The sequence below is a fragment of the Siphateles boraxobius genome, unplaced genomic scaffold (assembly GCF_051911475.1).
Source record: "Siphateles boraxobius isolate OS27281-9 unplaced genomic scaffold, OSU_SipBor_1 5, whole genome shotgun sequence".
In the NCBI taxonomy this organism is placed as follows: Eukaryota; Metazoa; Chordata; class Actinopteri; order Cypriniformes; family Leuciscidae; genus Siphateles; species Siphateles boraxobius.
The window spans coordinates 25,754,912-25,782,722 of NW_027509141.1; the positions used below are offsets into that span (position 1 = coordinate 25,754,912).

General features: G+C 38.9%; 1 protein-coding gene across 2 annotated transcripts in view; it reads left to right on the top strand.

The window, feature by feature from the left end:
* The first annotated feature begins 373 nt into the window (after positions 1 to 373).
* Positions 374 to 27,811, top strand: part of fbln2 (fibulin 2) — a 67,542-nt gene continuing 40,104 nt past the window's right edge. The window contains exons 1-4 of one of the 2 annotated variants that reach the window (XM_077203609.1): positions 374 to 492; positions 2,743 to 4,698; positions 26,267 to 26,369; positions 27,144 to 27,270. In XM_077203609.1, coding sequence (XP_077059724.1) covers positions 2,862 to 4,698; positions 26,267 to 26,369; positions 27,144 to 27,270 — 2,067 coding nt within the window. In that variant the 5' untranslated portion in view covers positions 374 to 492; positions 2,743 to 2,861. The remainder of the gene's footprint in view (positions 493 to 2,742; positions 4,699 to 26,266; positions 26,370 to 27,143; positions 27,271 to 27,811) is intronic. The other variant, XM_077203608.1, reaches the window with a different exon arrangement.

Sequence of the window (27,811 nt, forward strand, 5' to 3'; positions counted from 1 at the left end):
AGATTATATAATGTCAAACTTTCCCAATAATTTAATTATTTACTAAGAATATAATTATGAAGGAATTTATTTTTTGTTTACATTATCATTTGTTTTTATTTATTCACTTGCTTGTCTTTTTGCACATTGGGAGTACATCATGCAGTTGTAGGCTACTATCACATATGATGGACTAGGAGGAAAATTTAATTCTCAAGATATGCATAATATAATTGACTAATAATAAATGAATTTTCAAGCTAAATACTGTGGTGTTTTCAAAAAATTAGCATCTGATTGCAAACACCAGGAATAGTTCTTATGCTAAGGTTGTACTGTTGAATGAGCTGGTTCATAAAGTCACCGTACATAGGCTATGGAGTTCTCCAACTTTGTCCCTCCCCTTTACAATCCTCAACGCACACTAAGCTGCACTGTGTAGGCTTGAAAAGGCAAGTTAGTTGGCTGAAACTTCTAACCTGTGGACGCACGGAACAACATGATTCCCGCAAGGTAAACTTTTTTTAACCCTTTTTATTTAGTAACGTCAACAAAAGAGCGCTTCTCACGTGTGGGCTATTATAGTAATATAAAATCAATCGATGCTCTGAATAATAACCTAAAACAAGTTTTATGTTCCAATAGCACGTTTGTAAAGTTAGAGTATTGTCAACATTGGCTGCACGTTGTTGTTTTTACCTTTTTTGCAAATGAAAAGTTGAACTGAAACATAATTCGTACTGCTTCTGGTGCTTAGCGCGCGCTTGAGGTGTCTTTCATTTGCTATGACAGCTCTTACCATATTTTACCATGGTAATCACAGATTTTGCCGAAATGGGCTACCAGATAGTGATTGTTACTAAAAAAATGGTAATAGTTTAGTGTGGAAAGTTTTTAAAACATTCAGAATATGCCTATCAAGTCATTTATATTGTTTTAATGACAGTGTTGCGGCTATTGTTACCACTTTTTATCGAGTTTTGGCGGAAACTGGTTACCATTGTAATTTTTACAAGAGGCACATGCAGTCTTCTTTGTAATTTTAATTCAATTTAATTTGCCCTATTCCATTTTTATATGCTTAAATTGACGGTTTAATGTTTAAAGTGGATGTTTAAATTAATAGCTTTTGTTTTGATTTTTTAAACTGATATTTAAAGGATAGTTTACCCAAAAAATAAAAATTATGTCATAATTTATTCACCCACAAACCTGTTCCAAACCTGTTTTTGAAGACTAAAAGATACACTATAAAGATTCAAAGTAGTCCACACAACTGTTCAATTTGGGTTAAATACAGACCCTAATTTAAGTAGGTAGGCCTATTCGTTCATCTTTCCATTCAATAAGCTGTTAACCACAGCATTGCATAGACAGTGAAATGACCTTGAGAAATGGATCAATCTGATTCGTCAACAAATCAGTCAGATCGGTTTTGTGAATTGGATTGATTTAAAAAGATCAGACTCAAATCACTGATTCATGAATCATACATCGCTAACCTACTTCTCTAAATGCGATAAACACCTATCAGAGATAAAATGTTGCTCTTTTACTTTCATAAAGCTACCATATGCGTCCACAACACTTAGCCTAGTGTAGTGTACATACCACTTTAATTGGAGCTTTGTGGTGAAATTGTAATCTTTTTTAAAGTGTCATTCATTGACATTCTTCAAGATTTCACATTTTGAGGTCTGCATAAGAAAGAAAGTCAAACAGATTTAAAAACAACCTGAGGCTGAGTAAATAAGGACAGAATTATTTTTGGATGAACTGTCTCTTTAACGTTTCATGCAAGTTATATAATTACCCAGACCAGTTGTTTTAAATCATGTTGGCATTGTGGCAGAGACAAATGTTTTGCCCAGACTTTTTAGATATTAAGGTTAATTGTGCTTTTTGGAAACAATTAAAGCAGTTACTTTCATCGACCATGAAATCTAAAAGTTCAGGGCCTCGGGACTCCAAGGGTTTTCCAAAGTAAACAGAATGTGTTTCTTAGCTGCTAAATAGAAAGCAATTCAATGCAAATGGCTTACAATGCTAGAAACAAGTCTTGTACTTCTGTAGTCTGCTGTAGTCATCCTACTACAAAAAAACACAGCTTTGCTGAATTATTTTAAATCCCCTCTATATGTTTAACCCACAAAACACCTCATCAAAAATGGCTTTGTGTCTGCACTGAATGGCTCAAATTTAGTCCTTTTAGTTGGCTTTGCCATGTATGACTTCCTTCATTATAGACCTGCACTAACTGAAGCAAATCACAGTTGTCTCATAAATGTCAAACAAATCAGAAAAAGCACTTAAAAATAATAGGGAAATCGTATGGTGTGGTGTAGCATTTAAGATCCCATCAAATGGAATATTACAAAATCTAATGCCACTGAATACGCCGTTCGTGTGGCGGCCCCATAATGCTAATGAGATTGAATGCTGGTGCTTCATTATTAAGGGGAAATCATGAGATCAGGCTTGGACAACCCTGTGATTTTAAAATGTGGGATGGTCTTAGAAGGGTGAGCTCAACTGTGAAGCCAGATGTTGGCTTTTACACACTGACTGGCTGGAAGAACTCCACAGGAAATTTTCAGAGTGCTCTCTAACTTGCATCTCTCTCTCTCTCTCTCTCTCTCTCTCTCTCTCTCTCTCTCTCTCTCTCTCTCTCTCTCTCTCTCTCTCTCTCTCTCTCTCTCTCTCTCTCTCTCTCTCTCTCTCTCTCTCTCTCTCTCTCTCTCTCTCTCTCTCTCTTTGTTCAAGGTTTCTCTGACAGCTTACAGTCCACAAGAGGAGAGCTGACTGTTTGGGCTCTGGAGAGATTGGAGTGTACTGGACTGGAGACATTTATCAGCTGTTGACACACCAGGTACAAAGTCGAAATGGCCCGTGGCCTCTTGAACTTGGTGTTTTTATTAAGTATAAGCGGCGGCCTTTGTCAAAGGGATTGCACCGGTGTGGATTGCCCTGAATTGCATAACTGCATCGAAGAAGTCTTGGACACCGGAGCATGTTGCGCTACCTGCGTGCAAACAGGCTGCATGTGCGAGGGGTACCAGTATTATGACTGCATCAGTGCTGGCTTCAGAAACGGGAAGGTTAAAGAAGGCGAGTCGTACTTTGTGGACTTTGGGAGTACTGAATGCTCCTGTCCGCAAGGAGGTGGACGGATCAGCTGCCATTTTATTCCATGCCCTGAGATTCCGGCTAACTGCATAGAATTGTCGGAACCGGCGGACGGGTGCATTCAGTGTGTACGAGTTGGATGCATTCACTTGGAGCAGAAGTATGAAGCTGGACACACATTCCAGATTGACTCTTGCCAAGTATGCCACTGCCCGAAAGAAGGTGGGAACCTAATGTGCTATCCGATTCCAAACTGTGACCCGAAGCAGGCTTCAAATCCCATGCTAACAACAACTGAGGAAAGCACACCAGAGAGACACTACAGAGACCCTATACAACACATTTTTAACCATCAAGGATCTAGAGGTCCCTTTAACAAACACATTCCCTTGCACAGTGATAGTAATCGTCCTTTTAAGTTCCATACGAGACACGCAGACGAGAAGGAAGAGGATGAAGAAGACTATGATTATCCACCCTCTGATTCCTTAGCTTCATCTCTGCGTGATTTTGCAGCTCCTACGGAGTCATCCATCATCTCGGTATCTCGTTCAGATAATTTTACCCCCCGCCAGGGTGTGCAAAGGGGAGCCAAGCAAGAGCTGAGAGAGATGTTTGGTATTCATAAGTCGACAACAGATAGGCCGCAGTTTCCTTTCTATAAGGACAGTACGGATAGAATGAGAGTTAGTTTTCATAATGACAAACCAAAAAATGAGCTATTCAGTCCTCTGAAATATAAAACAGACCGGGAAAAAATCATCCTTCCTGTGGAAACAACAAACAGAGTGGGATTCTCCACTCAAAAAGATACCACAGAGATCAAGAGCTTTAGTCTTTATAAAGACAACACCAATCAAGAGGGCCTAACAGATGATGAACAGCTTGAATTTCCTGCAGAAACTACTGTTGGGGATACATATACCTCACAGGAGGACACCATATACAGCGAGATGGTTACTGACTCTCCATTGACTATTGAGCAAACTACATTTCCGCTTTGGGAAACCGCAACTTCATTGCAGACGGCTTGGGACGGTGTATCAGATAGTCAAATTCATTCACTTCTCCCCAATTACGTGGAAACAGATGGCTCCAAACATGATGAAACTATCACAAGAGAGTCTAGTAAGGACAAAGCAGCTGTATTGAATGAAACTAGTACCCTTGATGGCATTCAATCAGCTGTTGGTTATCAGAATGAACATATCCTGAACAGTCCAGGTCCCGTTAAGCAGAGTGTGACCACCTCTACCGTAACTATACCAGAACATGGAAAATCAGAAGCAGAATTTAAAGAAGAACATGAAAGGCTTTCAGTGGACCACAGAGAACCTTCTGTAGACCACAAACAACATCGTGATGAACACATAAAACCCTTTGAGCACCAAAACCCTAGAGCAGAACATGTGCAAACCTTGGGAGAGCACAACACAGAGTTTGAGAGGAAACATCAGTGGCAGTTGTTCTCTCCAGTTAAGTTTAGTCCAACCAGCCCACCTTCAAACAAACAGTCCCACAGTCTGTTTAACTACAGAGAGGAGGAGGAAGAGGCAGACAACACCCTCAGAACTCATTCTGGGATGGAAGAAGGTGAGTTAACAAGCAACTGCTTGTCATTTATTCAGTGTTTCAAGTGCTGAACTGTTATGCTGAAGAGTTTTAGTGCATAATTAATGCTAATGTGATTTATAACTGACATTCACCTGGTACCATAAACTCTCATTCTGAGTACTTGGCAACTTGCCATAGACAATCACAGCTGTGTAAAGATGACGGTAATACATTGCCGGGGAATACACCGGGCCTTGCACCCCGCGGTACGACAAGACAAAACAAACAAGCCTCTCTCGAGATGTCTATGGTGACTTGTTTTCACAGATTACATGGCAGGTTACCAATTAAAGTATTTCTGGTATCACACAGCGCTTAGGAAAACTGTTTGCTGTCATGTTTGATTTCGACATGTAAATGGTAAGGACTCTCACTAGTCCTAGGAATTGTGAGCTGGAGCATAAATATTCAACTCAGGGGGGCCGTCTGGATTGCGAAGTAAAACACTGCACCCGCTGGGAACATCCTCCTCGCTCAGTCATCATATTCACTCACACACCACCTAACACCCTTGTGTCGTTTAGCACGCTCCAAGCTTCAATTAGTGAAAAACATTGCTAGCTATAAACTCAACATTGACTGGAAAATGGCTTGTTACTTTGAACCAAAAGGTGTTTATAGGTTTTGTCTGCATAATTCATCTTGACTTGTACTAGAACTGAAATATTTAATTGGGCCTTTGAATGAGGCACCAACGTAACACAATATGTTCCCAGTGCCTACTTAATATCTCGTGATGAAGTCACTGACTTCAGATATTTTATAAGTTCAGATGGCGAGGTTAGACTGTAATAGTCAACAGATTGAAATAAACTCAACACTAAAACATCTGGAAACATTACAGAAATCTCATGAAAATAATGTCAGAATGCAAACAATCTTAATAATGGGATTTATTTTCTTTAGGTAAAATAATTGATTTGATTTGATTGTGGAGTGAAATATGACCTGGACATGTTTTTATGAGATTCATCACTCATTTAAAGGTTTCTGTTTTTTTCCAGAGGTTTAAAGAAATGACAGATCGTTCTTTTGCCAAATGTAAAACTGTTGTTTGCTTAACATTGATAGATGTAACCTTTTGAATAGCATATAATAACTCAATCCGATATCATTTCTCATTGTTTAGTTACTGTTTGGCTGCCAAGATTAGACTGTTTTGTCTTGTCTAGCTTTCATTGTTTAGACACAGTCAGTATACAACTTAAGATAAGTGAACTTCTATTTTTGTTTTGCTATTTTTGACCAAGACCAGACAAGATGCCCTAAAACAGTGCTGGTAAAGCTTACCCTCTCAGTCAAGTGGATTCCCTGAAAATAGTAAAGAGTTCAATCTCAGGCTGGAAGGGTCAGCTCAGATCATTGTGACAGAATACTTCAACTAAAAGGCAACAATGCACAATTAGTTAGATAAGGAAAGGAATTAGTTATCTTGCAGGATGCCAGTTGGCCATTGCTCAAAATAAGCAGCTCTCACCGGATAGAAACACTTGGAGCTCTCAACAGTTTGCCTCTCTGCTTTGCATGAGTATGATAATCAGGGAAAGTAGAGCCATACTGTACTGATAATATGTTTGGCAGGAAGGCAGTTTATCGTTTTGCACATACTGGCATTACCAACATGTGCTTTGAATTAAAAGTCAAAGGTAGCAGCCTTGACTGTTTGTGTTGCATGATTAATCTCAGCCACCGATCATGAATTTCTGTAATGGAGATATGCATTGTCCTATGGGAAACTTGTTATTTGCAGCCAAATGAGGACATGTTTTTTGCGACCAAAAAAAATATGGAAAAAAACTGATTTAGTCCCATAAAGCCTAGGCAAAATCCATGGTATGGCTATATAGGAGTTTTTAAAGGATGGGGTAGTTAAACATGCATTTAAGGACTCATGGACTTTCTGCCGTGAAGTTTTATTGATCAGTTTCTCCTTGAACCAAGGAAGTTATTAAAGGTTATTAAATGATTTAATTCCAGCTATAATATGTGAACCATTTTAATTTTGAAAGTTCTCCAAGAGCTCTACGATTGAGCTCCATTATGAGCATAATATGATAATTATGTGAATACACCATTTTAAATAGACTATTAGCAGTCAAAATGGAGTAAATCAGGAATATGCGTCAAAATCAACCTACACTGGTCTCCTATTTGCTTGGGAAGAAAAGGTGCTAGTGCTAATATGTCTGTATGTGGAGGTACATTGCTTTAGTGGGAACCTTCGCACTTTGTTGATATCCTCTTTGACGTCTGAATGTTTACTGCCAGCAGTAATGTAGTGATTTGTGATCCTGTCTTCCCTTCATTCAAATGCATCTTATATTAGCATTTAAGAATTAAAGAGACTCAGAGCCATACAGAGATAATGATAAAGACGGGGCTCTGGAGATTTATTTTTTCCCTCAAGGCTGACACTTACTGCAGGAAGTCGGGTCTACATTTAAGTTTGTATTCAGATTTGTTAGTTCCTGTAACTGACTCTCATAAGGGAATGTCACTTTAGCCTTTTATCCTGCTCCACCAAAATTTCACTCATGTTTTGCATTTGAAACATCACCATGGTACCATATTCAGCTTGTTTAGGAGGACTCAATTACTTTAACATAATTTTCAATGTGAATAACATCTTGAAGTCAAAACACAAGGAACATTTTTTTAAAATTAATAAATATTATTAAATAATACTTATAACCTCAAAATCCTGTCTTTGAGTCTCACCTCTAACTTTTCATTGGTTTATGCCTGAAGGAATCTGGTTATGATTTGCTGAGTTTCATACTTATTTGGTGTTTTAAAGTGTCTAATAAAGTCACAATGAATTTCTTTGGAATGCACATGCACAAACTGCTAATGTGGTGTGATGCCTCAAATGCCCATATGGCAACACAATGTAACTCATCACCACTAATAATGTATTACTTTAGAATTCAAAGTCCTGTTATTGGCTTTTATCAAATCAGGCCAGTTTAATCTAAAAAGATGGATGCTTCATTTTAATCATGTTGGCTGCTTTTTCCAAGAGCTGATGCCAGAAAGATTTTGTGGAGATACAGAGTATGCGTGAGACGTCACTAGATTTGTTGAATTGCCTCTGTGTCCAAAACATATGGAATCAAACAAACAGATCATTGTGGCTAATGTATGCTCTCAGCATACTTTAAAATATCAGTTTGTGCTATGATAAATCCTCATGGTGTTAACATGCACATTAATTTGAATCTTGCCTGTCAGCCTCAAAGTCTGTATTCTGCCCAATGAAAACTGCTGATGATTGACTTTTACACTCATCCATGAATAAGATATCTACTGTTTGTTTTTTCTGTCCATAATACATGCAGATGCAGATTCAGAATATGATAAGTCTTCATAATATAATAGATATTTCAGTGATTTTGTGTTTTGCGGCCAAAGTTTTTGAGTACAAGAATGTGCACAAAGCAAAATAAGCAAATTAAATTTCATTCATGATTTGATGATCATTTGACTCTACAGGCTGGAGTAAAGGCTGCTGATAAAAGCTTTGCCATAAAAGGAATAAATTAAATTTAAAAATAATAAAATAGAAAATATTAAATTGTAATAATATGGCACAATATAGGCTATATATATATATATATATATATATATATATATATATATATATATACTATATACTGTTTCTACTATATCTTTGACAGTGGCTGCATTAAATTCAGCCTTGGTGACAAAAAAGACTTTTGAATACATTGGAAAATCTATCGACCCCAAACTATGTTGAAATGGGTGGTCATATGTTACATTAAACTGTGACACCTTATGAATGTCCCGTGTTTGCAGCTTAGTTTCCATGGAAAAACCATAGAAATTCATGTTTTTACCAGCTTACAGTGCAACTATGTTGTATAATGCATATCCATAGCTGAGGTAAACCGTATGTCCACAGACATGAGTGATCAATCATCTTACATCAGAGAAACACCGTGTTTTCTGTCCAAAAGGCTCTGATGGAGGAGAGCTTGGAGATTAAATGTCCAACAGAGACTCCAACAGCATCATTTGAAACATCAGCACAGCCCAAAATCAAGCTAAAAGAAATCACTACGAGAGTCTGGATATCAATCACAGGTTTAGTGTGATCACACTTTCTTGTTTGAGATATTACAGGAGTGTCAGAGTCTGTTGTGGAGTAGGTATCTCTCTCTGGGTTTTTTTTTTATGTGAAAGATTGAACTGAATATGAGCTTGCTTCTTGATTCTTGTCTTTTTGTTCATGTTGGATAGGACTGGGACCAGATTGGCATGTGTGTTTCTGCTGAAAGAGCTGAATTCTACTGCTGATCTATATAGAATGTCATTCTATATAGATCAGTGGTCACGTCCTCTGACTAAGTCTGTGTTCTTTACGAAAGAGTTAGGACATATGGATTTGAATTTGCACTTCCCGGATCTGTTTTGTGCTTTCACATGTTACAATGTATTTTACGAGACTTCTGGGAGAATACACTGTTAAAAACATCAAAAACGTTTTAAAGGCATCATGACAGGCAAAGTTTGCTTTCTTTTGTTTAAAAGGGTTCATCACTGTTTTTTAAGCTGATAGTTGTTAATTTAGCTACGTCACAGCCGTGAACCATTTATTGCTACTAGTTAGTATTAATTACTTGTATTGCTAGTTGAGGGCTAGCTAATGAGCATTTGTTTGGGGGGGAAAACTGTATTTGACAGGATGCAGAGCGAGTCATCAATATTGTTGGCATATTTTGACAGACGAGAAAGACTGCCAATTTCACAAGTCTGGGGTTAGTAAAATTTTTCAATGTTTTTGAAACAAGACCTTTATGCTCACAAGGCTGCATTTATTTGTTCAAAAATACAGTAAAAGTGTAATATTGTGAAATATTTAAAATAACTTTTCTATTTTAATGTATTTTAATTTAAAATGTAATTTATTCCTTTGATGGCAAAACTGAATTTTCAGCATCATTACTCCAGTCTTCAGTGTGACATGATCCTTTAGAAATCATTCTAATATGCTGATTTGGTGCTCAAGAAGCATTTCTTAATGATGAATGATCACGTAATGATCAGTGTTGAAAACAGTTGCGCTACTTAAATTCCCAATGAAATCAAAATTGAAGTCACTATGTGAATGTGCCATTCTCATATGGGGATGGGGAACAATTCAGACAGAGTAAATATGCTTTCCATTTGGGGTGAATGAAGTCTGGTTTCATGTTAGTGTCACAGGAACTGCCGCAGCGCACACACAGTCCGGTCCAGAGAAACAATATCACAGAGCGGATCATGCGCGAGTCGGCGCAGACCACAAAATTTGAATTCTGCACAGAATGCTATATTTTAAAGTGATATGGAGGAGATTAGGAGGGGAAACGGTTAGAGATTAGGAGGAAACTGCGGCTTTACCGAGTTTAATGGCTCTGGCCGATCTGTAAACTATTGGCTATTCTTTTTAAAAGGAGAAGAGCTGTTCGATATGTCCCGCCCTGTCTTCCTGTTTAGGTGGAAATTACGTTAACACGTTGAATAATGCTGCGCATTTCAAGGGACTTCAGTGGACCTTTAATATTTTTGTGGAAACTATAATGCCCTTTTTTCAGGAATCTTTGATGAATTGAGTTCAAAAGATTGGCATCTATTTGAAATTGAAATCTTTTGTAGCATTGTAAATGTCTTGACTCCATTTTTTTAATCAATTTCATGCATCCTTGCTGAATAAAAGTATTAACTCAGTTTTAATAAAACTTACTTTTGAATGATTTTGTATATCTGCTAAAAGTTCATTTTGTCAAGTACACAATGGCATATAGCCTCAATGCTACCAGACATGAACTAAAAGCCACAAACTCAATTTTAAGCCATTGGAAAACTGTCTTGCATGCAGGAATCAGCCAATGACATTACTGCACATAGATTTTATCACACCAGAAAATTACAAGCTGCATAGTCTTTGTAATTGGCATGGATTTTCTATATCAGTATGGTATGAAATTAAGAAAACCGAAAGTTCATGCCCGTTTGAGTTAGGAGAAATATGAGATGCCCTATTAAACTCTGTACTTATGCCTAGTCTGACAGGATGATTTGAAGTCACCGTGAGAATACATCATTTCACAGAACGGTTGAAAAGGTCCAGTTATTGCCTCTTGGAACCAGGCGACTGGATGCTGCTCTCAGCAGAAGTGATTTCTCAATTTCCATAGGCCCACAATGCTGCAGAAAAAACTGCAATTACCAAGGACCTTCTCGTTTCAAATCCACATTCATGCACCAGCATAAGAAAACTGACCATTCGTGTTCTTCTGCTCATATAGCCCTTACTATAGGAAATATGAGTAGGTTTATGTGTTTGGGCTTTTGCCAATGTGTCTTACTGTTTTACTGTCCTTGAGAAATTGCCCTGTATTCTCACTGCACCTCTGGTTCTTTTTGTTCCCCCTGAAATATGTGAGTTGGAGCAGTAATTCTCTATTCTGAGCTGACAGACAGTGTAGAAAAGCTACCATGACTCTTTCTGAAAGAAAAATATTCAACAAAGTCTCTGAAGCAGGGCATTTAAAATATGAACGCCATATGAGATTTTGGGGGGGAGGGGGAGTCACATTTTTCTGATGTCAATTTCACGCACATTCACACCAAAGTGTGACTTGTTGGTCAGTACCGCAAAATAATAACAAAAAATACTTTTAGTTTTTTAGCTTATCTGGGAATGCAGTTGGACAACCAGGAATGCTTGGGGCTTTCCTTCTTTTGTTTGTTTCTTTTTTTTTTTTTTAGACCTGCATTATTTGTTCCATTTCACCTTATGACTGTTGTGCATATTGCTAGTAGTGCATCATGCGTATTCAATGTAAAAAATTAATATTTCAAAGTTTCAAATAAAGATTATTGGAACACATTTTTACAAGAAAAACTATTTAAATTTTTCTTAACATTTAAAAGTGTCTTTGTAATGTTTGCTAAAATTTAGGGCCCATTTACACAACACCGATTTCAACTTAAAACGAAAAACCTTTTATGCATTTTGGCCATTCATTTACACAACAAAAGCATTTTGGGGGCCTGATACGCAAACTTTCGAAAACGAGTTTTGATGTGCAAGTTTTTGTACAAAATCGCAAATTTGTGAAAACGGTGACATCATGCACATGCGTATTACGTGTTCAGTCTATAGGGACGTAGTGTTTCTTTACAAAGTGACATCGCCGTTTTTAGTTGTTTTCACGGATCCGCGTGAACAGGGATCCTTTTAACAATATTGTCGTCTGTACTCGAAAAGCGGAAAGGAAAAACTTTTCTGTTTTTAGTACATTGTTTTTTAGTGTACTGTATTAGTGAGTGAAAGGTCTGTTTTGGAAAATCACTCATCAGCTGCTTTAAATGTCATAAGAATTCAACGTAGGGATTTGATTGTATTTTGAAGAGCAATTAATATAGGGATCTCTCTCAACAATGTGGAACAATGGCGCTCTTAGCAAGGGCTTATCTTCCACAATCAACAAACTAACAAAGGGTTTATAAGAGTTTAGACAAAAGTGGTTGATATTATGGCCTCAACATCTCAAAATAATGATGGAGTATAAGCATGTTAAGAGTAGCTTATTTAAGTCTCTCATTAAAAAAACTAAGAGTCTGGCTAGCTTTAGTCTTTAGATCTCCCCTTACTCAGAAGTGCAGTTGTTGACTCAATAAGAAACAACATCTTGTTATTTATAATGTGTGTGTCACTAGTTTTTTACAAGTAGCTAGTCTGCCCTAGAAAATCAGAACAGTAGCCGACACTACACTCAAAAAGGGGATTTCCAAAAGAGGGTTTACACAGTCATGCCATAGAAGAACCATTTTTGGTTCCCCAAAAAAACCTTTCAGTCAACCGTTCCTAAAAGAACCATAATTTTTCTTAGTGTAAAGCCAATTTTAATAATCTGAAGTCTTTTTCCACAATAAAGAACATTTTTGGGCAATGGTAGGTTCTGTGAATGTTAAAAGTTGTTCATGGAACCATTGATGCCAAAAGAAACAACAACTTTATTTTTAAGAGTGTAGACCAGAGAAAACCTTTTTTCTGTAAAAATTGTTTTTTTTTAAATTTGAGGATATTTGAGCTGTATCTGTCTGTCACAGTACAAATCGTCTCCGCTTACCATCGTAACCTCGGTTCCCTGAGAGGTGGGAACGAGACATTGCGTTAACCGCTGTGTTCGCTGTTCAGTCGTGATTCTGACGCAATTGTCGCATCCGTGCATTTTATACTGCTCGCGAGCATGCCAGTATTTGCATACTTCGCGACAATTGACCAGCTGTTCCAAGATGCCGTTAGACCATAACAGTGCCATAGAGAGAAAGAGTTGCAACACGCTTTGATGTCGCCGCTATGGCTGTCACGTGGTTCATGTAAGCCCCAATAGTTCCAAAACATACGCTGGCTGTCATGTTCTTCTATGGGACAGACAGCAGCGATTACATTATTGAACGGTAAATATAAAATAAAACACACACACAAATACTTTTTCAGCTGTTACTGCCTTATTGCTTTTAGTTAATGTCAGTTTTGCATTTGGAGAGGCAGGGTGACAACGAAATACTGTAAATTACTTAGATAAGTTTTAGGGTTTTTTTGGCGGGAAAAGCTTAGTGTTCATGTTCGCATGGGTAGTAGCACTGGCTTTAGCGGCTCATCTGATAATGGACGTCTCATGTTATTTATTTAAGCACAACTGGGCTGTATTAGGCTATTGATCCGTGATCTTGCTTATAAATTCCGATTCAGCCATTAGCCTACCTTCGTGATCACAAAAAGAGGTCTGCAGTGGCAGTCCGTTCAGAATTCCAACCAACATAAAATATAAATAACTACGCCGTGCATGTACAAATGAATGATTAAGGAGGGAAATGGACTGCTCCCATAACGTAGAAAGCAACGACTATACGTATTTGCAGCAATGTTCGGTAAATATTAACTTCATAAAATGAAACCGGAGAGATAGTTAATGAGTGAATTAACTATGTTCCTAAATATGTAGCTAAATAACTGTTAACGGGATTCATTTCAGTATGGCTAATGTAGTGTGTGTGTGTGTGTGTGTGTGTAGTATATAATATTATATATATATGTATATATATATTATTAATAATATTATATATTATATACATCAGGTTACCATAAGTTAGCTAACGTTAGGTTCATGTAAGCTATAGGCCTAGCTGCAATTAACCTATTATCTTCCAAACATTAACTAAAACTGGCTACATAAAATATAACTACTGACTAGATTCACGAGAGGTCGGCTAATGTGTGTAAAAGTAAAAAAATACAGTAATTTCATTAATTAACCAGCGAGCGTACTTCGGAAACACTGAAAATGAATGGGGTTCAATGCTGGAACTATCAGTGTTTGGAACTATTGGCTGCTCCAGGACACGCGTTACTTCCGCATTCCAAAGTTCCTATGGCGGTCTATGGGAGTGTCACAACTCTTTCTCTCTATGGCAATGGCCCATAAGATTTCAACAAAAATGGAGAAGAGAGGAGTTCCCGCAGAGTTGCTACGCAATGTAAAGTTACCGCTATCAAAAGGGAACATATATATTTATTTTCACAAAAGTTACTGACACATTGCAATGTCTTGCAGAAACTTCGGTTTCACTTTATTTTGATGGTCCCTTTAACACATTCTGTTGAATATAAGTAACGTTGCACCTACATGTCTACTAACTCTCATTAGAGTGTTGAGTATTAGTAGACTGGTAGGGTTAGGATTAGAATAAGTTGACATGTAGTTGCAAATTTACTTATAGTCAGTAGAGTTTTTGTTGGAGGACCATCACAATAAAGTGTTAGCAGATATTAAGCAGAAAGTCTACTTATACTCTAATGAGAGTTAGTTGACATATAGTTGCAAAGTTACTTATAGTCAACAGCACGTTTAAAAGGGACCATCAAAATAAAGTGTTACCGAAACTTCTAATATGGTAGTGCAGTTTTTTGGGCAGGCTTCATAGTTCTGAATCTGTGACAGGTGCATCCCTGTGGCAGACAGTAATCGTTCCCAGGAAATGAATAGATTATTGGTTAAAGATTCTGATTATGACAATAATGTAAATCCATCTGCTGAGTCATACCAATGGAGTTGATGAGTTTGTCTGCTGTTAACTAATTTTGGCTGCTACTTCCTATTAGTATGTGCTTACATTTTTTAAATGTATATTATATTTTAAATAATATCTATTATATATTTTATTTAATTTATTTATTAACAACTACAATTACATATATCATTTATAACAACATTTATAAAATTGTTATGAATATATAAATAACAGTTATTATATAAATATATTTATTTTATTATATAATTATTTTATTATGTTATTTTATTACCTGACAATAAAAAAAACTAAAATAGATGAAACATTCTTTGTTTATGTTTTAAATTATATGTAATGGTTTTTTTATACTATGTTATTATATATTTAATTATTTTTTGTCTTACTTTGAAGGGAGTTTTTGACTTTGACCAGTAAGACCTTGACCGGCAAAGCTCACAACACTATCAGCAGTTCTGTATTAAGGTTTTATATCTTGATTTTCTTTCATTCTTTAAATCATTCCGTGTGATGTTAGCAATTACATCGGTTAGCAGAAAAGGAAATTACTTGACCTGGAATGCAGGACTCCAGACTAATTCCTCTTTGTGCTACTTCATATTAGCAGAAATGCACAGTTCACTGACACATGCTAGCTACGCCTTAGCTTCTTTCCTGGATGTTCCTTTGTATGCAACAGTGTGTTGACGTGTTCCTGAAAGTGATAGATTACCAGACGCGAACAATTTGATGGAGTACAGAAAACCGGATGGGGATGCAGGTCACTGCAAAAGATTAGACTCATTAAACAAAGAGACTTTATGTAGAGTTGAAACAACAAAGCCTGGGAGTTCATTGTCCTGGGAAACGCATTATGCATCTGAAGGCTTTTCGTACAGTTATCAAAGGATGCCTTGAGTATTGTGTCAGTTACAGAATAATGACAGGAGGAGGAGATGCTGAATGCAATAATGCTGATTGCTGTTTAACAAAAGTTTATACATAGGTTAACATGAACAAAGGGCTATCTAATGATGCTCATGTAATAAGTTAATGAGGCCTACTCAAATGCTTTTGAATGCATAAAAAGTACTTGATTTAATAACTTATGAATTATGTTGAATTATTTTAGTGGTAACACTTACAATAAGGTCTTATTTGTTTACATTAGTTAATGCAGTTTACATGAACTGACTATGAGCTATATATTCATGTTAGTTAATAAAAATACAATTGTTCATTGTTTTTTCTTACAGTTCACAGTGCATTAACTAATTTTAACAAATACAACTTTTGATTTTAAAAAATGTATTATTGTAGAAATGTAGAAATCTAAGATTAATTAATGTTTTTTTAACTAATGTTTTTTTTTTTGCTTAGAGATCCATTTAGAGTGGGAATATTACTTTTCATAGGATAGAGTAATGAGAACAACAAGGTATTAGAAAGTTAGAGAGTGACTCAAAGGTATAAGATAAAGAATAAAGTGTGCGGCAATTATTATAATGATGGGGAAGAAAGGGATGTCCAGAAAATTTCATGGTTTTGGTTTTGCATTATGTCCATGTCGAATTTCCATGGCAAGACATTCCTTGTCACTGTTATTTTTTTCACATAAACCTATTTGTGTAGCGCTTTTTCCATTAGTTTATTTAAAAAAAAATGGAGACCACTCAACAGGGGTAATGTGAAAATAAGTCAACTAGTTTAGAAGAAATCGATTTTCATTCATGAGCGGAGCGCACTCAGTATGCTCACTTACAGGCTGCTTGACATGCTGCTTTTTGGATGCTTTTATGTAGGCCTTAGTAGTCCTCTGAAGTCTCTTTTCCGAATTCAGCCTTGGTGCAGAATTACAGCCACAACGAGCCAGTCCCACAATGAGCTTTCCTTAGGACGTGCCATTTCTGTGCCTGTAGCTTTAAATGCTAATGAGGAGGAGAGAGATGGGGCAAAGTGGAGGGTGGAGGTGGGGCAAGGTGGAGGGTGGGGTGTGGCCTTGACCAGCTAGCACATTGTTCGAGTCGTTCAAGTTTTCCAGTTTGACCCAGAATCTGATCCGGATGGAGAAGCATCTGAAGAAGTTGCAACTCAGCGGCTACAGCAGGACGTCTCCGAATGGTTAGTTTAAAATATTGTGTCTGGATTATGGTACTTTAGTTGGTTTGTTTATGTATGCTGTTACAGTTATTATCATGTAGTGCCTCTAGCCCCGTTGCTGTAAGGCGCCTCGAATTTGCCCATTCTCATGAGGTGCACACTCATAGACATTTCAATGAGGGGAAATGTGGATATCGCGCATGCCATAATAACAACAGCAGAACGGTTATCCAAATAACAAAGAAGTGTACAACACTCGCGTGACAGTGTGTATTCACACACATACTTGATGCTATCTACCTTACATTAGCGACAGTAACTGGGTTGTTAGCTGCAGAGCTAATGTTACAGCCACATTTTAAGGGTAACAAGCTAGGTAACCGTATTGTAACGTTCCGGGATCCACAGAAGACAAAGATGCAAGAAACAGAGTTTAATTAACAAAAGAGCCATGCGATACAGTGTGTACAATACACAAACAATAACCGACCAAGAATGAGGAAAAACCCTGGGTATATATAGAAGTGAGAACAAAGGAACATAAACAGGAGACAGGCGAATGACATGATGATTTAACACAGGTGTTACAACTGAGGACTGACGAGGAATGGGAAAACTGGAAAACTCGTGCCGTATAATATCAATAGGGGTGGGAGGGTCGGCGCATCCTCACGCCGTATAATATCAATAGGGGTGGGATGGTGGGTGTCCTTGAGGCTGACAAGGGCGTGGCTTTCCCGGTGCAGGAAGCTTCCAGGGCGAAGCAGGCTGCCAGTTCAAGCGGCCAGGGCATAGCAGGCTGTGCAGACGGCCAGGGCGGAGCAGGTTGTGCAGGCTGTCAGGGCGGAGCAGGTTGCCAGGGCGGAGCTGGCAGTTCAGGCGGCCAGGGCGGAACTGGCTGCCAGGGTGGAACTGGCTGTGTGGGTGCCCATGGCGGAGAAGACCCTTCCGGCGGCCATGGCGGAGAGGACCCTTCGGGTGACCATGGCGGAGAGGACCCTTCGGGCGGCCGTGGTGGGGACGACCCCATGGCGGAGAGGATTTTTCAGCCGTGAAGTGTTAGCTCAGGCTGGACTGACGTGAAGTGCAGGCTCGGCTGGACTGACGTGAAGTGCAGGCTCGGCTGGACTGACGTGAAGTGCAGGCTCGACTGGACTGACGTGAAGTGAAGGCTCGGCTGGACTGCCGTGAAGTGCAGGCTCGGCTTGACTGACGTGAAGTGCAGGCTCGACTGGACTGACGTGAAGTGCAGGCTCGGCTGGACTGACGTGAAGTGCTGGCTCGGCTGGACTGACGTGAAGTGCAGGCTCGGCTGGACCGACGTGAAGTGCGGGCTCGGCTGGACCGGCGTGAAGCAGCTGTATAAATGTATATATACAAGTGAGAAGTGAGAACAAAGGAATATAAACAGGAGACAGGTGAATGACATGATGATTTAACACAGGTGTTACAACTGAGAACTGACGAGGAGCAGGAAAACTGGAAAACAGGACCGAACCAAAATCCACTGAGAGAGGGGAGACACAGGAAAACAAACATAAAGACAGACATAATCCTGACATATAAACAGTAAAGCAACAAAATGATATAGCGTTAGTTGACTTACTTGTCCGAGGTTTGTAGCTGAGCCAAGGAGAGTTGGTACTGATCCAGACTATATTTTCAGATGTTCAGCAAGGCCAGCTCTGTATTGGCCCAAGTTGAGGAAACAGTCGTTGGTGAAATGTTTGGCGCAGACATACAAAACTTTGGGAAGTTGTGTTGGCGCATTTCCAGAGAAAATAAAATGAATCCACTGGTTCTTCAGAGGCTCGGATGAAGAAACTAAAAAAAGACTTTTGTGTTAATTTGTACATCCAAACACTGTGCAACTGCCATGCTTTGCTCGTTTTGCAAGCCATGATGTCTCTCGAGGAAAAAACAGTATCGCGCTCGCACGGTCGTAGCTCATTTTCTCATGGGCAGGCCAAATTCTCTGGGCGGGCAAAGCAGAGAAAGAGGAGGTAACATTTCCCCATATGACGACATATAGGGAAAATTCCAGATTGGCACATCTGAGCTTTCATTTTCTCAAAGGTGGAGCAGGATACCCAGGGCTTGGTTTACACCTATCGCCATTTCTAGCCACTGGGGGGCCATAGGCAGGCTAGGGGAACTCACCATTAAAATTGAAAAGCTTCAGGCACTTGTTCTAAGCGCTGACTTCGTAGATATTGTTTATTAAAAAGTGACTTTGATGGTGCACATTTAGAAGTACATTGGAAAATATACATTTGGGGCCCTGAAATGCAGCCAGAAATAAAACCAATGTTTAACGCCCCTTCAGTGCTCTATGTCAAGTAGATGTACTTTGCAAGTTAGTGGCCCTATGCCATTGTTTAGGAGTGTATTTGTCAATGTTAAAACTGTCTGAGATGTTGCAACAAAGCAGAGTGCTCAGATTTTAAATTGTGTCACCTGTGAAGTGACATTTACATTAGTCTAAGAGTATGCAGTGAATGATTTTGAATAGCCATCATTCTTAGGAAGTCTAAGTAAGTAATGCAGATTTCATATGCATCTCCTATCCCCTATTGGTTTGTTTATTAAATATATTTGCAAATATATTTAATTTATTTTACCCTCTTTAAATTCATTCCACAAGATCTCCACCGATTTCCCTTAAAAGCATCTGCAGATTGCATCTGGTTCTAGTTGGAAGTGTTTAGTTTCACAATATCTTGTTTAAAGTCCAAACTACAGGAACAATGTCCATTTTCTCAAAACATCATCTTGCTGATGATACAGTCTTTGTTTGTATGTGGAATATATCATAATGATGAATGCACAATGTTTATGTTTCTTCCGTATTTTGTCCTTTCTAATTAACATAGATGTCCACATTGAACTTCCTGACTCAAACTGGGAGGGAAGGATTCGATTTGTGCCATTCGATAAAACAGTTTAAAATAAAATATAATTAATATTTTGGTTGTTTAACATCTGTTTTTCTGTGGAAATGAACAATGGATCTCTCATTGTCTGCTTTGGGAGTAAATAACCAAAGTTAAGAGCTCTTCAACATGGTTGCACAGAAAGATCAGACAATTGCCGCTTTGAGGTCAAAATGTGACTTTATTACTAGTTAAAGGGGCATATGGTTAACTGAAGTTCAACTTATGAACTCAAGTTCGTCATCACAGGTATGTCAATGAATGCCAATGGGCCATGAACGCTTTTAAGAAGATTAAAAATGAGATCATTAGAGTGACTGAATCTGCAGTTTGTGGCTGATCATGGCATTTGTGTGACCCAACAGAGCTGTTCCGTCTTGACTTCAATTTGTAGGTCGACCTAGGCTAATTTGCCATGAGTTCTCTTGGGAAACTTTAATGGATTTTTTTTGAACAGCAGTTTTGAATTTATGAGTAACATACGGTGTGTAGTGGACATTACTCAAAGAGCCGCTGTTCAACAAATGTGAACAAAATGTAGAGCGAAACATTAAAGTCTCTTCAAATAATGGTAACCACATACAGTACTTTGTTTTACTTATAAATATAAAAAGCTGCTAGTCTAAGCCAAATTGCTCTAAAAATGGTAACATTTTAAATGTTTCTTCTGCATTTACAAACCAAACAGCTCTATATCATAAAATGTTGATTGAATGATCATTAATCAATACCTTTCATTTACCTTCAAGAATACTGATGAAGCAGACATTTTCTTTATCTTACTGTATTTTCTGGTTAGTTGTTACCGACATACCGTTCACTGATTCAATCCATGCTTTCACAAATCTCCCTGGTTTTGATCCTGCAGATGTTCTGTGACCATCTGTGAAAGAAAAGGCGAAATCTATCAAGCTTAGAGAGGACCTGTTTTGAAGAGCGCGTTGTATTGTAACCATCTGCTTTACAGATGACCCAATTATGATCTAACAGAGCAATGGCAACAGCCTTTGTTTTAGCGCCCACCCCTTCATGTAAACATTTATCCCCATAGGTTATCTATGGGATGTTTTACAGACCTCAACAACAATGTGATCTATTCTGCAAATTAACAGGCTCTTAGTATACAGGCCTTTGTAAGCATATTGAAGAAAATCCTTTAGAAGGATGTTTTAATAAAGTCAAAGTCTAAACTTTAGCTTTGTATAACTTAATGCGCAAGTCCTTCATTGCTAAACAAGTCTGGGCTTAATGAAAGACTCGTGCTACATTTTCTGATCTTTTATCAAAAAGTACATTTACAGATTTCATCATTAATTCTTAGATGTATAGTCCTAACAGTTGTTACACTTGAGCAAAATGAGCAGAAACTCAAAGCCATTATGAATCATCGCTTGGGCTTTCCTGCTTTCACGGTATCATAAAAATGACATACACGGAATAACGTGAACACAACATAGTATGCCCTTGTACAAATAAACAAACCCCAATACAATTTAAGGCTTAAAAAATGGGCATCTCTCATGTTTTATGGCTGTAAAAGTTAAACAGGAAAGCAGAGAAGTTTTTTTAGCTGATTGCTAAGCGACTGTTGTTTTGTCTTGGGGTCAGTTATTGTGTTCTTTAATAGAGTACCGGCCACTCTTCGTCTCTGGAGACACTTTGCTAATGGGTTTTTCCTCTGCTGTATTTGGAAGATTATATTTATAGACAAACCTTTAACTCTTTTAAGCATAACAGAACATTTTAATAAAAATTGTAGTCTATAAACCAGGTGCAGCAAGATTCAGAATTACAAGATTCCAGTGCCACATAATTTTTTTGTCTACATTGTCTACATGAAAGTTAAATGCACTGCACTGCACTGTAATCGCAACACAAAGAAAATGTCTCGGTTATATATGGTAACCCTCATTCCCTGAAGGAGGGAATGGAGACGCCACGTTGAGACCGACGAATAGGAATCTCGCTAGAGAGGCCAATCTACTTCGAGTGAAACTAAACGAGCCAATGCACATTGGGCACATAGCGAGGCTGGGGTCTCAGTACAACATGGTTGTCACCCGGCCCGAACTCTAGCCACGATTCCTCGACCGAAAATGCCTGCAGGTCCCCTACCCTCTTGATAGAGGCCAGTGCAACCAGCAGCAAAGTCTTCATGGAGAGAAGCTTTAAGTATGCTGATTGAAAAGGCTCAAAAGGAGCATCCTGGAGTGCTCAAAGCACCAGAGAAAGGTCTCAAGAGGGTATGGAGGGGGGTCGAGGAGGGTTTAACCGTCTCGCCCCCCCCTAAGTAACCTGACGACCAGGTTGTGCTTTCCTACTGTTTTGTCATCTATGTGGACGTGATATGCTGAAATAGCGTCAGCATGTAGTTTGAGGGTGGAGAGAGACAGCCTTTGCTCCAACCCTTGCTGCAAGAAGGAAAGCACGGATCCCATCGAACATCTTCGGGGGTTCTCTCGGCAAGAAGAACACCACTCAACGAACAGGTTCCACTTCAAGGCGTACGCACGTCTCGTAGATGGCGCCCGCGCTGAAGTGATGGTCTTAAGTACCTCTGGGGGTAAGTCATCTAGAACCTCCGCATCCCGTCCAGGGAGCACACATGGAGTTTCCAGAGGTCCGGATGTGGGATCTATAGGGTGCCCCGTCTCTGAATCAGAAGGTCCTTACTCAGAGCAAAGGGCCAGGGAGGGACTGTCACGAGGAGCATGAGTTCTGGGAATCAGGTCCGGGTGGGCCAATAGGGAGCCACCAGAAGGACCTGCTCCTCATACTCCCTGGCTTTGCACAGGGTCTGTGGAAGCAGGCTCACACCACCTGTGTGCCAGTACGTTCGTGCCGAGTGTTCCCTCGGTCAGGGAGTAAAACAGCTGACAGTGGGAGGTGTCTGAGGAGGCAAACAGGTCTACCAGAGCCTCCCCGAACTCTCTCCAGATCAGCTGAACCGCCTGGGGGTGGAGTCGCCATTCTCCTGGTAGCACAGCTCGTGATAGCCCGTCGGCCACACGGTTGAGCACACCGGGGACATACATGGCTTCTGACTCCAGAGGAGGAGATGGCGGGCGAGTTGCGACGGGAGCATAGACCACTAGTTGATGTACGCAACGGTCGCAGTGTTGTCCGTACGGACCAGCACGTCCCTGCCCTGTAGCGGCCTTTTTAAGCGGCTCAGAGCGAGACGTACTGCTATCAACTGCCTAGCAGTTGATGTGCCAATGTAGTTGGGGGCCCGTCCACATCCCTGACACTGCATGCCCGTTGTATGTGGCACCCCAGCCGGTGGCAGATGCATCTGTGAACACCACAGCATGCCTGGACACCTGTTCCAAGGGCACTCCAGGATCCCGCAGGAACGAGGGGTCTGACCAGGGGTCGAAGGTCTGGCAATCAGTTCAGGCAGTTCAGGTAGGTCAGCACCGACCAATGGGTTCCTCTGTGAGGCACCCTGTCTGTGCGACCGAATCCAACTCCATACAGAGAAAAGAGATCCTCTGCATGGGGGAGAGTTTGCTGTTTTCCCAGTTGACCTGATCTCATAACTGATCTGGAGAGTGTGCTAGTATGAGCCAGTCATCTAGATAGTTGAGGATGCGAACGCCCTGTTCTCTCATGGGAACAAGGGCCCCCTCCGTGACTTTCGAGAAGACACAGGGAGACAAGGACAGCCAGAAGGTCAGGACCTTGTACTGATATGCCCGGAAGCGCAGAAACGGCCTGTGTCGGGGGAGAATCGAGACATGAAAGTACGCTTCCTTCAGGTTGATCCCTGCAAACCAATCTCTGGGACGGATGCATGAGCATTTTGAATGGTAGCTTGTGGAGACTCCGATTCAAAACTCGAATTTCCAAGATTGGTCGTAACTCACCGCTTTTCTTGGATACAATCAAGTAGGGACTGTATTGCCCTGACCTCATATCGGCTGGATGGACCGGCTCTATCACATCATAGTATCCTAAATCTCTCAACTTCTATAATCAATCTCTTCCCAAACATGCTTGGTGTTTAAGAGGAGTGGTATTTTGTCCCAATGCATTTTCCGACACATTAGTGCAAAACAGTGGAAACCAAACAACCAACAGCATGGAAAAGATACCCTTTTCCCCCCTTTTCATTGGGCTTTGGGAACCGTGTTACCTTTTTTTAGTTTTTTAGTTGATTATGCCTTGTCTGACTTAATCAGAACAATGAGTATTAGCGATGTTAAATCAATTCCAGAACTTCTGCTGTTCACATGTACGTCACATGTACTGTAAGTGAAATCCCAGGCAAAATCTGCAAACTTTTTTTGGAAATATTAGCCCAATATTAGACCGAATTAGCCCAAATATTTAATAAACGAACACTCAAGGGGTGTGAAGAACTGTAAATGACAAGCGTTCCAGTTCTGCATAAAAAATTTTCAGAGTTCAGCAGGAACAGATTCGAAATTTGACTGAATTAGTATGTTTTATTTGTTGCATGAAAGCCAATCAGACGTTTAACTCTGTTTACTTCTATGTCTGTCCACTGATTAGCTATAAATAGCTTAGAGGCCCTATTGTTTCTGAGATATTTAGTCCAGATGGAAGTTTGTCACAAAGTTCAAAAAGTCACCTGGAACAGCAGCTAGTGACCCCTGTCAAGCATTCCAGGAATCCCATAGCGCTCCGGGCCTCATGTCACTGCTCAAGCAATTTTACAATCAGATCTTCTCCAAGTAAATTCACAGATCATGTATGTGTCTGGTTATAGAGGTGATGGGGGCTAGTTATCATAATTTTAACAGTGAGTATTTTTCAGGCTGGATTTATTGTTCAAAGTCAGTTTCTGGGTTTCTGGTTTCTGGTAATACATCTATATATGTATTATTGATTATAATGATTATTATAAATAATAATAATAATAATAATAATAATATTTAATTTTAATTTAGTTAATAATAATAATAATTTTGTTTACTTTTCTTAGAGAAGTATTGGATCAGGTCATTTGTCCAATGTAAAATCTAAGTTCTGAAGCAGAGCCTGTTGAAAACCATTGCCTTAAAGGTGCTCTAAGTGATGTCATGCGTTTTTTAGGCCAAAAGATTTTTTTGTCACATACAACAAACATCTCCTCACTATCCGCTAGCTGCCTGTCCCCTGAACACACTGTAAAAAAAAAAAAACACGGTCTCTGCAGACACCCCAGGCTCCACAAATGGCAACAAAAACAAACTGGGCGAACCCGCAACACGAAACATAACAAACTATTCCAGCCAATAACCGACAAGAAGGATTTGGGGGTGGGGTTTGGGGGGTTAGTGCGCGGATGAGTAGGAGGGAGGGTCTAGCTAGCCTCCGTTTTGTTTGACAATACTTTAAACGTCAACAAGAAGTGATGTCACCCGACATCGCTTGGAGCACCTTTAAGTATTGGCTACAAAGAAAGATATTATTTTCCTTGGAAAAAAGATACAACACAACATGCCCCTCTGTAGACATGTTACAGTGGAAACTACCTTTTACAGGGAAATAAATGTGCATCTTACTGGCTTTTCAGCAAAATAAAAACAATTATGACACACAAAGCAATTTATAAATTAGCAAAAATAACCTTAATTACTTCCTAGTGTGTCAACTAGCCCTGTTTTGCCTATTTTCTTCTTTTGCAGGCAAATGTTTGCTCCCAGACTTTTGCACTGAATTTTAAAGTTTGGTATGAAAGGGCCTTAAGACTCTTTATTTTTACCCTCTTATGGTCTGATTGAAAATTACCCTTGTCAGACTTATACTTAATGTTATCAAGTCCTCTCTACATTTCTATACTACACTCTTCGAAGTAATGGGATTTAATCATATACAATTCATTTAACTGCTGTTTCACAGTATGTCTGAATAGAAAAGCCATATGATTTTTGAATATATTTTTATGGTTTTCATCCATCATTTCCACAAACTGATTTTTGCTCAATTTGAATTTAATTCAGGCCTTCATTCGCACTGAGGGATGAGTAATTCAAAATGTCAAGTGTTTGAAATGAGTCATTACTCTTGTTTCTTTGTATCACAATTTGTTGAAAAGATCAGCCGGATATGCTCATCAAATTCGTCTTCAATACACGGCTTATCGAAATTGGTGCTTTTTAAAGACAAATATTTGAAGGCTGAGTTATTTTGTGCTAATGACGCCTATGATGATGCACATACCATGACTGTGTCTGAGTCTTTGAGTCAGTCTCTCTGTTTCCCTCTTTACAAAGACTGCAGATTACATCTTTTATGCTTCTTCTATGGATCCGAGTTGGGCTTCGCCTCTGGGGCTCTATCAATGCTGAGTTTCTTGTCTGCCTGTCTGCCCTTTTCATGTCAGAAAAGCATTCACTGTAAACTCTCTATTCTTTTGTCTGGTTTATGTAAGATAAAACTGATCTGTGAGATGGTTGTCCTCTCGGCGCTTTCACCTCTAGGATTGGTGGAGAGCTGTTGTGTGGCCGGGCAGAAATGGGCCGAGGAGAACCAACACTGCAACCGTATGCCTGTCAAAACAGAAGACCTCAGCTCTGTGTGTGGGTAAGCTGAATGACGTTTCAGATCCTTGGTTATGCTGCTCAGTACAACTTCCTTGAGGAATCAGTCAAGCAGGAAGCAGAATGAGTGAGAATAGTCCATACTAATTTTCTCTGGATGCAAATGAAATGTAAAAAGCCGCTGCTGATCAGTTGGTCAGTTGCAACCAGTAGTTTCCAAAGCATCCAGAGGTTTTCGACCTGTCAAAATAAAATAAAGAAGAGATTAGTTATATAATATAATAATATAGAATTTATGTTAAATATTATTATTATATATTATAATTATATAATATAATATACTGTACACTAATGTTCAAAAGTGTGGGGTCTTTAAGATTTTATGCTTTTGAAATACACCAAGGCTGCATTTATCTGATCAAAAATACAGTAAAAACATACATAACATTGTAAAATATAACATATTGTGAATCATTACTCCAGTCTTCAGTGTCACATGATCCTTCAAAAATTATTCTAATATGCTGATTTGGTGCTCAAGAAATTACCTCTTTTTTTTAAATGTCTTAAAAAGTATTAATTAATAAAAAATAAAAAAACTTTTTTTATTAATATAAAAATAATTACTTTTTTTTTCTGAAAACCTTTCCATGGACCCCCTAGCACTATTTTTGCGGTCCTTTGGGACTCCTTAGAACCCAGCTTGAAAACCTCTGCTCTACACAACAAGTACATCTGATGAGAAAGGTGTTGACAGGCATGGTTTTAGAAACGGGTATTAAATTATGTTAAAACAATTTTTTCTGCTTTGTTCAAGTGTTGTCCAGAAGCAATGCTGTTCAGGTGCTCTGAGAGAGAGCAGGTGCCAGGCTGGCATGAATGCGGCAAAGGCCGGACATGCCTGTGAGGGAAACAGCCCGCTCTGCGGAGAAGATTCCCAAATGGTAAGATATTAACTAGTGGCATCAAACGGACTAAAAAATAATGACTGTTTTCAAACAGTCTACAGAGTTCATGACATAATGAGAGAAAAATACAAATGATGCATGATCTCTTTGTTATTAAGTATGTTTGCAAACATACATTTTTTGGCCAATTCAAAATTATTTACTGAATACTGTCTGGTCATGTGAAATGTCCTAATCAGTCCCAACATGACAAAAACATAAAAAATTGTCTTAACAAGCTGTGAACACAAGTAGCAGCAGGACATTTAAAAAAAAAAGTCTGGTTTCTATTTATGTTGGTTCAAGCTGGGTAGCCCCACCCACAGTGAAATTGTCTTGGTCCAATTACACTTCTGTTAAAAAAATTTGGGGTCGGTAATTTATTCGATCAAAAATACAGTAAAACAGTGAAATTGTGAAATAATAATATAGTTTAAAACATGTTTTCTATTTTTATATATATATATATATATATATATATTTTTTTTTTTTTTTTTTTTTTTTTATTCTGTGATGGCAAAGCTGAATTTTCAGCAGT